This window comes from Nomascus leucogenys, chromosome 16 (genome assembly GCF_006542625.1).
Source record: "Nomascus leucogenys isolate Asia chromosome 16, Asia_NLE_v1, whole genome shotgun sequence".
Taxonomy (NCBI): domain Eukaryota; kingdom Metazoa; phylum Chordata; class Mammalia; order Primates; family Hylobatidae; genus Nomascus; species Nomascus leucogenys.
The window spans coordinates 77445226-77456542 of NC_044396.1; the positions used below are offsets into that span (position 1 = coordinate 77445226).

The following is an 11317-nucleotide window of genomic DNA, read 5'->3' on the forward strand; positions in this document are numbered from 1 at the left end:
CTGGGCACTGCCTGAATTTTACTGTGCAAGCTTCAGGCCCTGGGAAGGCCTCTCTGCACTGGCTTGAGTCAGAATAATATTGTTGAGACTTTAGCCCCAGCCAAGCACAGTAGTTAGAATAATTTCCTAAAATATATCTGTTAATAATAAGCCTATTTATCCGCGTAAAAATAAAGCTGCCTTATGATTTCCTTTTTTTTTTCTTTTCTTTTTTCTTTCCTTTTTTTTTTTGAGACAGTCTCACTGTGTCTCCCAGGCTGGAGTATAACCTCTGCCTCCCAGGTTCAAGCAATTCTCATGCCTCAGCCTCCCAAGTAGCTGTGATTACAGGCACATGCCATCACACCTGGCTAATTTTTGTATTTTTAGTAGAGACAGGGTTTCACCATGTTGTCCAGGCTGGTCTCGAACTCCTGGCCTCAAGTGATCTGCCCACCTTGGCCTCCCAACCTTATAATTTTCATATGTTAATATTTCTAACTTGACCACAGTCACTTTTTTGCTTTTTTGAGAACAGGAAACATATTTTTAAAAGTCATATTTAAGAGCATGTAATAAAATGAAGTTGAATAGAAATGGGTCATTCGACAGCAGAACTCCAGCTTTGTGCTTGGAATTCCTGTTTCAACACTTACAATAAGCCATTCAACCTTTCCGCCTCAGTTTCCTCATCTGTAAAGTGGAGGTAACATCAGCATCTCACAGCATTTCAGGGGCCAAAGAAATGGTAGGGAATTCCATTCTAGGTCTGGACCAGCACATTTCTTGGCAGAAGAGTAGCAAAAGCACTTAGTTGAAAGCTCTTTTGGGAGCAAAGAGCGCTAAACAAATAGCTGTAGGGTTGTTAAGACTGAGGCTGATAGAGTTGTTATCACTCCCTATGCCGCTTAGTGACACATTATTTGATTCAGGGGGTGTAAGATAGAATTACTGTCTGTGTTGAGGTATGACAGGAATCCCTCCCACTCAGATTTCCAGAGGTCTCTATAGACCTTCTGTCTATAGCTTGTAGACTAAACCTTGGAATTCTTGGGACCCAGATCCAGGAACTCCCAGAATCGTGTATTCTTGAGCATTTGCAGAGGCCAAGGTTCCCCACAGCCCTGTGGGACCCCAAGACCCAGTTCCCTTTGCTCAGCAGTCACCTTTGTGCTTGCCCCATGCTGCAGCAAAATGCTCTGCCCGGGTAGTGCCTGGAGGTGGGGACCCAGCCGCTCCTGCGAGGCCTGAAGGGCTGCCTCCTGCACAGCGATGATGTGGCAGCTGAAGATCGGGTATTGCCACACTGAACTCGCACACCAGGATGTCGTGGGATTAATGCCGAATGCTTACGGAGACAGTTGTTTCTCCACAAGAGGCATGCCCTGATTCAGCACTGTGGCATGATGGCCTTCTCTTATCCTTTCTGCTTTAAAAACTTGTGTTTATTGGAGATGAAGTGAGAAACAAGGTCCTTCCCAGTTCCAGCATCAACCTCGCCTCCAGGAAGTCTTCCCTGAGCCCTTATTCATGCTGGACAAAATGTCGTTAGCACCCCATGTCATGCCAACATTGTCAGTGCAGCTGGCTCCTCTCCACGAGCTTCTTGAGAGCGGAAGCGGAAGCTGTGGACTAGGGCAGGGACTGGTGCACGGCAGGACCTGAAGTGAACTCCCCAGTCCTTAACACACATCAGCCTGCTTATTTCTCAGCCTTATTTGACAGGCTTGTGGTCTGCCTTCATGTTCTTAAAGGGAAAAACTGAGGCACAGAGACTTTAGTCACTTACCCAGAGTGACACAGCCAGGGGGTTTAAGCCCAGGTCTTTCTCACTGTTGGGCCTGCAGTTCTGTCAGTAGGCCATCCAGCTCCCTTTGGGAGGGCTATTTGGTTCATGCCTCTACCATCAGAGTCTATCTCCTCAGTGAGCTCAGACCTCGTTTGACATGGCTCACCCTGGGATCCATCCCACTGAAGCGAAGGTGGGCGCCTGCTCCGCAACTGAGTGTGTGGTTAAGTCCATCAGGCATTCTCAGTGTGCTCTCGTGCACTGACTAAAACCATGATGTCATCAGGAAGTCCTCCCCACCTCACTCTCCACTTCCCTCTCTGCTTATTCACTGTCTGGCTATGAGAGTTAAGGCCTTTGCTGGGTACAGTGGAAGAGACCAAGGCCAGGCAGTCCAAAGCAGATATTCAGGGTTATGTTTTAAGGGAGGGTCATCCCAGCAACCTACTTGGAGTTGCATTTCAATGTCATGGAAGCCAAAGTTATGATACTTGGCTTTTCTAGTCACAAAAGTGTCTGTATCCTCTTCATGATCTTAGCTGCTTGTTTTCATACTTACAGACATAATTCACCAGGCACAGTGGCTCATGCCTGTAATCCCAGCACTTTGGGAGGCCAAGGCAGGTGGCTCACTTGAGCTCAGGAGTTCAGGACCAGCCTGGGAAACAGGGTGAAACTCTGTCTTTACCAAAAATTTTTTAAAAATTAGCCAGGTGTGATGGTATGCACCTGTGGGCCCAGCTACTGATTGCTTGAGCCTGGGAGGCAGAGGTCACAGTAAGCAGAGATAGTGCCACTCCAGCCTGGGTGACAGAATGAGACCCTGTCAAAAAAGGAAAGAGGAAAGAGGAGAGAGGAAAGAAAGAAAGAAAGAAAGAAAGAAAGAAGAAAGAAAGAAAGAAAGAAAGAAAGAAAGAAAGAAAGAAAGAAAGAAGAAAGAAAGAAAAGAAAGAAAAGAAAAGAAAGAAGAAGAAGAAAGAAAGAGAGAGAAAGAAAGAAAGGAGGGAGGGAGGGAGGGAAGGAAGGAAGGAAGGAAGGAGAAGAAAGGGAAGGAAGGAAAGGAGGGAGGGAGGGAAGGAAGGAAGGAGAAGAGGGAGGAGGGGGGAGGGAAGGAAAGAAGGAGAAGAGAGGAGGAGGGGGGAGGGAAGGAAAGAAGGAAGGAAGGAGAAGAGAGGAGGAGGAAGGAGAGGGGGGGAGGGAGGGGAAGGAAGGAAGAAGGAAGGAAGGAAGGAAGGAAGGAAGGAAGGAAGGGAATTCGCTTTGAGAGTTCAGCATAGGGGAACAGGCTGGGAAAGAAATACAGATTTTTAAACTAGTGTAAAACATTTCTCCAGCCTTGCCCTAATGCAAAGCCAAATCATCAAAATGATGCATACCTGGGCCAAATCACCCTGATCCTCTTTCATATAATTGCCTTTCTATAATTATGATTTAACACATCATGTACCTGAGTATGTAGGGCACTTTTTTTTTTTTTTTTTTTTTGAGACAGAGTCTCGCTCTGTTGCCCAGGCTGGAGTGCAGTGGTGCAATATTGGCTCACCGCAATCCCCACCTCCCGGGTTCAAGCAATTCTCCTGCCTCAGCCTCACGAGTAGCTGGAATTACAGACGTGTGCCACCACGCCTGGCTAATTTTTGTATTTTTAGTAAAGATGGGGTTTCACCATGTTGGCCAGGCTGGTCTCAAACTCCTGACCTCATGTGATCCACCCACCTCGGCCTCCCAAAGTGCTGAAATTACAGGTGTGAGCCACCGTGCCCGGCCATATTTTAATATTTTAAAAATAAATACTGTTATTAAGCATATTATATTTCATTGATTAATGCCCCTCTAATGTAAAGACTCCTTGATCCACAGATCAGGGCCAAGAAATACTTTCTTTCATGTTGGACTGTTGGGCTCCCTATCACTAGACAAATTGGAGCTCCCATGACCAACTTTCTTTCCTTCTGGTTTGCATCTTTACTGTGGTTTGCATATTTATTGTTTTTGGTCTTAATATCCTGTGCTTTATGGAGAGCTGTCTCAGATCACTGGGCCAGAGCTCTGTGTGAGCAGGAACCATATATTTGTATTTCACAGTTGCATGCTTAGAACCTAGCATAGGGCTGATCCCTAGAAGAGTCAATTAATGCATGAATGGGTGCATGCCTGTGTGGGATATATGCAAGATAGAAATAGATCCAGAACTTTACAACTTCTTGGAAGAATGATGATTAGGGAACACATGATAGTCACAGGGGATCTGGAAGGGAATTAACATTATTGAGCACAGGGGATCTGGGAGGGAATTAACAGTATTGACTGTCACCTTGGGAAATAGGGGTTCTCTCCCCATTTTAAATCAGAGGCAAGGGAGGCTCAAGAAGGTTATTGTGAATTGCCTGTGGTCTCACAACTAGCAAGTAGGTGGTAGAGAGAAAATTCAGACCTAGGTTAGCTTGACTCCAAACATTGGGCCTCTAATCTACCAAATTTGGTCCACTTTGAGAACCAGATTCTTTGAGAAGAAATAGGTGATTGCATCCAGCCCACTGCCCTCAGAGAAGACCACATCAAAGCAGAGCCGTGGCTTGTTTCCACCCCTTTCAGGGTGACTCACACTGATGTCTTCAGCTGCAGCCTTTCCACTGAGTCCCAGTGGCCCACTCAGTCTCTCTTCTGGGAAGGCTACTGGGCATCCATTCCAGAGGAAACAGATACCAACCAGGACTGTGGTTCTGTGCTGCAGCCTGTTTTGCCCCATCATTTCCCACTGTAATAAAGGGCACTACCAGTCACTGATCTGCCCAGATGAAGCTCGCTTCTTGCCTTTCGCTTATGCTCCACAGCCACTCCGTCGGCAAGTCCTATAGGTTCTATGGTCAAGCATGTCCTGAAGCTGATCGCCATACCACCCTCAGCCAAGTTGCCTTCACCTCTCTCCTGCACCCTGCAGGATCCCCCACACTATTTTCCCCGCCCCTCTCTTACCTCCCTGCTTTGTGTTCTCCATAAGCAGCCAGAGTAACATTTTCCAGATGTAAACCAAACACACTCCTCCTCCATCTCAAAACCTTCCAGTGTTTTCTCTTCATATTTAAAATAAAATCCAAGTCCGGGCACGGTGGCTCATGCCTGTAATCCCAGCACTTTGGGAGGCCGAGGCAGGTGGATCACTTGAGGTCAGGAGTTCGAAACCAGCCTGGCCAACATTGTGAAACCCCGTCTCTACTAAAAATACACAAAATTAGCCAGGCATGGTGGCAGGTGCCTGTAATCCCAGCTACTCAGGAGGCTGATGCAGGAGAATTGCTTGAACCCAGGAGGCGGAAGTTGCAGTGAGCTGAGGTCACGCCACTGCACCCCAGCCTGGGTGAAAGAGTGAGACTCCATCTCAAAATAAATAAATAAATTAAATTAAATAAACTCCAAAGCCCCATTGGCCCACTGACCTCACTTCCAACTGCTCTCCCTCTTGCCTGGGTCGCTGCAGCCACATAGAGCTTGCTGTCACTCCAGGGCACCAAGCTGGACATCCTCAGCACTGCACTTGCTACTGCCTCAGCCCAGACCATGTGCAGACTTGTTCCACATGCCTCATTCTGGGTCCTGCCCAAGATAAGATGTGTTCGGTGAGGCATGCCCCGAGTCCAGCCAATCAAGCCGTGGCCGCAGCACTCTCTCTCCTTGACCCTGCTTCATTGCCCTCATAGCCCATAAGGTGACCCGAGCTTACAGCAAGCATTTATTTGGTTCCCTAGTGGTTGCCTGTCTTCCTCATTAGAAAGTTAGCTCATAGGCCGGGCGCGGTGGCTCACGCCTTGTAATCCCAGCACTTTGGGAGGCCGAGGCGGGTGGATCACGAGGTCAGGAGATCGAGACCATCCTGGCTAACATGGTGAAGCCCTGACTCTATTAAAAATACCAAAAATTAGCCGGGTGTGGTGGCGGGCTCCTGTAGTCCCAGCTACTCGGAAGGCTGAGGCAGGAGAATGGTGTGAACCTGGGAGGCAGAGGTTGCAGTGAGCCAAGATCGCGCCACTGCACTCCAGACTCCATCTCAAAAAAAAAAGTTAGCTCATGATAAGGCAGGCACTACTCACGTATCGCGTGTGTCCCCAGCACCCAGACAGGGCCTGGCTCAGGTAGGGACTCAGTGAATAAATGAATGAGCGCACCTTGGTCCTGATTTTGACACTTTTCCTTTTTCAGTAAAATGTCTTACTTAAACACTTGAGTATAAAAGAAGTTTCTGCTTAAAGCAGTAAAGGGGACTGACTTGATGTTCTTTCTCTCTCACAGTTGCCCTCAAATTGGCTGTAGCCACACGGATATAAGAAAGTCAGATCTTATCCAGGATGAAGCACTTAGAAGGGCGATTGAGAACCATAACAAGAAAAGATATCGTCATTCCGAGTAGGAAAAGCCACCTGCCTGCAGGGACACCAGCAGCCTACCTCCTACCCCAGCCGTCTGTTGAGAGCAGTGCTGACCCCAGCAGTTAGGGACTGGCTACATAGCATACTTGTTGGGGGTAAAACTTGATGCTTTTATGTGTGCTTGAAAACATTTTTCAAAGTTACACAACAGAAATGCAAGCATATTGTTTATTTTTAAGTGTTCTATAATGTTAAATAAAACTTTGATCATCTGCCATGTCCTCCCTGCATGCCTCCTGATGTATGGATTGTTCCAGAGGTGCAGGCTTTTCCATTTCAAGGACATCAGACTGATTTTTATAATAGTTTTGACTAAAGAATGTCTTTCAGCCAGGTGCAGTGGCTCATGCCTGTAATCCCAGCACTTTGGGAAGCCGACGTGGGCAGATCACTTGAGGTCAGGAGTTCAAGACCAGCCTGGGCAACATGGTAAAACTCCGTCTCTACCAAAAATACAAAAATTAGCCAGGTGTGGTGGTGCACACCTGTAATCCTAGCTACTCGGGAGGCTGAGGCAGGAGAATCAGTTGAACCCAGGAGGCGGAGGTTGCAGTGAGCCAAGATTGCGCCACTGCACTCCAGCCTGGGCGACAGCAAGACTCTATCTCAAAAAAAAAAAAAAAAAAAAAAAAAAAGAATGTCTTTCAAGTGATATTTGAAATTAAAACATATAAAAACACCCCTATTGCAAGGCATTTTCTATGAGTATAGTAAATAATAGCATTCGGTTATAAAGCAAAGTCAGTTTGCTTTCTTGTATTTACATTGTATATTGACAGTTCCAAACATGTAAATGCTTTTATTGTCGTTCTGAATGGAATAGAATGCTCCAATGACTGGCTAATCAGTGCATTGCAGTGGTAATTGATGCCTGTAATGAAAACTTTGCTGCAGCCCTCCAAGAGCCTAAAGTACCATCAACAGTAACCACATTCCAGCTGCTCTCTGTTTATCTAGATGGCTCACTGCAAGTGACTTCATCCCCCTGGATGTTGGTGTCTTCAGCCATAAAGTGAAGGTGTTCAACAAGATGCTCTCTAATGTCTCTAATCAACAAGATGCTCCCTAATGTCCTGTGACCCCTGAGAGTCTATGGACTTACACCAGCAGGGTCTTTAAGTCGAATGTCTTCAGTTACATTCTAATTGTGTGATGAGCACCAATCGGTTGTCTCCATTAGCAACCTTTTATCAACCTTACTATTTAATTAAACCAAATTCGAAGCATACCCTGATGGCACTGGAAAACCAAGAATAGCTAATAATAGCTAACATTTATTGAGTACTTACTGTATACCAGGTGCTATTCTAAGTGCTTTACATTATATTAACTCCTATAATCTTCATAGCCCAATGAGAGAAGGACAGTTCTTACAGATAAGGAAAAGTAGGCACAGAGAAGCGAAGTCACCCATGGAAAGTCAGAGATGGAACTAGGAAATGGCTGAGCTGGGACCAGAATCTGGAGAGCCCAGTCCTAAAATCTCCATTCTTAACTCCATACTCTCCTCCTCCCTACTGACATAATTTAGAAAATGAAAATATATTTGAAGCCCACATTTAGAACCAAAGCTTTTGTAAATAAACTGTGTGTGTGTGTGTACAAAAAGTCTAATTAAAATGGAGGCCTATGCACTATGCAGGAGGATCACTTGAGCCCAGGAGTTTGAGACCAGCCTGGGCAAGATGGCAAGACCTCGCTTCTATTAAAAAAGAAATAAGGCTGGGCACAGTGGCTCACACCTGTAATTTCAGCACTTTGGGAGGCCAAGGTGGGTGGATCATCTGAGGTCAGGAGTTCAAGACCAGTTTGGCCAACACAGCAAAACCTCATCTCTACTAAAAATACAAAATTGGCAGGGCACAGTGGCTCAAGCCTGTAATCCCAGCACTTTGGGAAGCTGAGGCAGGTGGATCACAAGGTCAGGAGTTCAAGACTAGCCTTGCCAACATGGTGAAACCCTATCTCTACTAAAAATGCAAAAATTAGCCTTGGTGTGAGCCTGTAATCCCAGCTACTCAGGAGGCTAACATATGAAAATTGCTTGAACCTGGGAGGCAGAGGTTGCAGTGAGCCGAGATCATGCCACTGCACTCCAGCCTGGGCAACAGAGCTCTGTCTCAAAAAAAAAAAAAAAAAAAAAAAGACCCACCCCCATAATTCAGTCACCTCCCACTGGGTTCCCCCAATGACATCTGAGAATTTTAGGAGTTAAAATTCATGATAGGATTTGGGTGGGGATACAGCCAAACCAAACCATCATTCCACCCAGCCCCTCCCAAATTTCATGTCCTCACATTTCAAAACCAATCATGCCTTCTCAACAGTCCCCCAAAGTCTTAACTCATTTCAGCATTAACTCAGAAGTCCACAGTCCAAAGTCTCATCTGATACAAGGGAAGTCCCTTCTGCTTGTGAGTCTGTGAAATCAAAAGTAAGCTAGTTACTTTTACTTCCTAGATACAATGAGGGTACAGGTATTGGATAAATACAGCCATTCCAAATGGGAGAAATTGCCCAAAACAAAGGGGCTACAGGGCCTATGCAAGTCTGAAATCCAGTGGGGCAGTCAAATCTTAAAGGTCCAAAATGACCTCCTTTGACTCCATGTCAAATCCAGGTCAAACAGGTACAAGAGGTAGTCTCCTATGGCCTTGGGCAGCTCCACCCCTGTGAGTTTGCAGGGTGTAGCCCCCCTTCTGGCTGCTTTCATGGGCTGGCGCTGAGTGTCTGCAGCTTTTCCAGGCACATGGTGCCACGATTCTGGGGGTTGAAGGAAGGCAGCCCTCTTCTCACAGCTCCACTAGGCAGTGCCCCAGTAGGGACTGTGTGGGGGCTCTGACCCCACATTTTCCTTCCACACTGTCCTAGCAGAGGTTCTCCATGAGGGCCCCGCCCCTGCAGCAAACTTCTGCCTGGGCATCCAGGCATTTCCATACATACTCTGAATCTAGGCGGCAGTTCCCAAGCCTCAATTCTTGACTTCCGTGCACCTGCAGGCTCAACATCACATGGAAGCTGCCAAAGCTCGGGGCTTCCACCCTCTGAAGCAGCTGCCCAGCTGGGACACAGGGCACCAAGTCCCTAGACTGCACACAGCAGAGGGACCCTGGACCCAGCCCATGAAACCATTTTTTTCCTTCAAAACCTCTGGGCCTGTGATGGGAGGGGCTGCTCCAAATGTCTCTGACATGCCCTGGAGACATTTTCCCCATTGTCTTGGTGATTAACATTTGGCTCCTTGTTACTTATGCAAATTTCTGCAGCTGGCTTGAATTTGTCCTCAGAAAATAGGATTCTCTTTTCTATTCCATTGTCAGGCTGCAAATTTTCCAAACTTTTATGCTCTGTTTCCCTTTTAAAACTGAATGCCTTTAACAGCACCCAAGTCACCTTTGCTTTGCTGCTTAGAAATTTCTTCTGCCAGATACCCTAAATCATCTGTCTTGTTCAAAGTTCCACACATCTCTAGGGCAGGGGCAAAATGTCGCCAGTCTCTTTGCTAAAACATAACAAGAGTCACTTTTGCTCCAGTTCCCAAAAAGTTCCTAATCTCCATCTGAGACCACCTCAGCCTGGATTTCATTGTTCATATCATTATCAGCATTTTGGTCAAAGCCATTCAACAAGTCTCTAGGGAGTTCCAAAATTTCCTACATTTTCCTGTCTTCTTCTGAGCCCTTCAAACTGTTCCAACCTCTGCCTGTTAACCCAGTTCCAAAGTCACTTCCACATTTTCAGGTATCATTTCAGCAGTGCCCCATTCTACTGGTACCAATTTACTGTATTAGTTCATTTTCATGCTGCTGATAAAGACATACCCAAGACTGGGCAATTTACAAAGGAAAGAGGTTTTATGGACTTACAGTTCCAGATGGCTGGAGAGGCCTCACAATCACAGCAGAAGGCAAGGAGGGACAAGTCACGTCTTACATGGATGATAGCAGGCAAAAAGAGAGCTTGTGCAGGGAAACTCCCATTTTTAAAACCATCAGATCTCATGAGACTCATTCATTATCACGAGAACAGTGCAAGAAAGACCTGCCCCCATAATTCAATCACCTCCCACTGGGTTCCTCCCACAACACGTGGGAGTTGTGACAGTTACAATTCAAGATGAGATTTGGGTGGGGACAAAGCCAAACCATATCACTAGCCAACATGGTGAAACCCTGTCTCTACCAAAAATACAAAAATTTAGCTGGGTGTTGTGGCGTACACCTGTAATCCCAGCTACTCATGAAGCTGAGAGACAAAATTTACTTGAACCCAGGAGGCGGAGGTTGCAGTGAGCCAAGATCGCACTACTGCTGCACTCCAGCTGGGCAACAGAGTGAGACTGTCTCAAAATAAAGAAAAGAAAGATAAATGAATTTTTTTAAATGCAGGAAATAACTGAATTTGACATCTACTGGGCAGTAAAAGCCACTAAATAATAACATATTTGAGTTTAAAAGCATAGTCTAACATGGTTGAATTAATTTTGAAAGCACTTTTATGGAATTCAGAAAGTAGTATGACATTCAGTTGTCTATGAACTAAATGCTTTTGAATTTCCTAAGATGCTTTATCTGAATCAGACTTTATGGAGGAAATGATTGTATTTAAGCCAGAACAAACATACTTTTCATGGAATGTGGTCATTTTGTGAAATACTTTGCTTATTAAACAGATAGGGGTAAGCATAAAGTGCATCCCAAGATTGGATTTCCATTTTTCCCAACCCTAAAGAGAATTCTGGAATATTTGTATGGGTACCAATACCAGTTAGAAAAATGCAAAATAACAGTATTTCACTTTTGAAAAGGTATGGTATTTATATCTTCTGAAATCTTTCCCTTCTTTAGCCTTCAGAAACTGTTTCATAAATTTGTCTAGCCATTCAAAGAGTTTGATGTTTTACACAAAATTGATTTTCATCTTTGAAGGTCTGTCATTTGATTGTTAATATCAATCTGGCATATTATTAGCTTTTTTTTCTTTTTCTTTTTTTTTTTTTTTTTTTTTTGGGACAGTGTCTGGCTCTGTCACCCAGGCTGGAATGCAGTGGCGCAATCTCAGCTCACTGCAACCTCCTCCCGGGTTCAAGCAATTCTCCTGCCTCAGCCTCCTGAGTAGCTGGGAT

The 11317-nt window shown here is 45.5% G+C and overlaps 1 protein-coding gene across 3 annotated transcripts in view; it reads left to right on the plus strand.

Annotated features, from left to right (window-relative positions):
- NSMCE2 (NSE2 (MMS21) homolog, SMC5-SMC6 complex SUMO ligase) overlaps window positions 1-6413 on the plus strand; it is a 288122-nt gene extending 281709 nt beyond the window's left edge. For all 3 annotated transcript variants that reach the window (XM_003256196.2, XM_030795270.1, XM_030795272.1), the window contains exon 8: window positions 6056-6413. In XM_003256196.2, the coding sequence (XP_003256244.1) occupies window positions 6056-6173 (118 nt within the window). In that variant the 3' untranslated portion in view covers window positions 6174-6413. The remainder of the gene's footprint in view (window positions 1-6055) is intronic.
- The last annotated feature ends 4904 nt before the right edge of the window (window positions 6414-11317 follow it).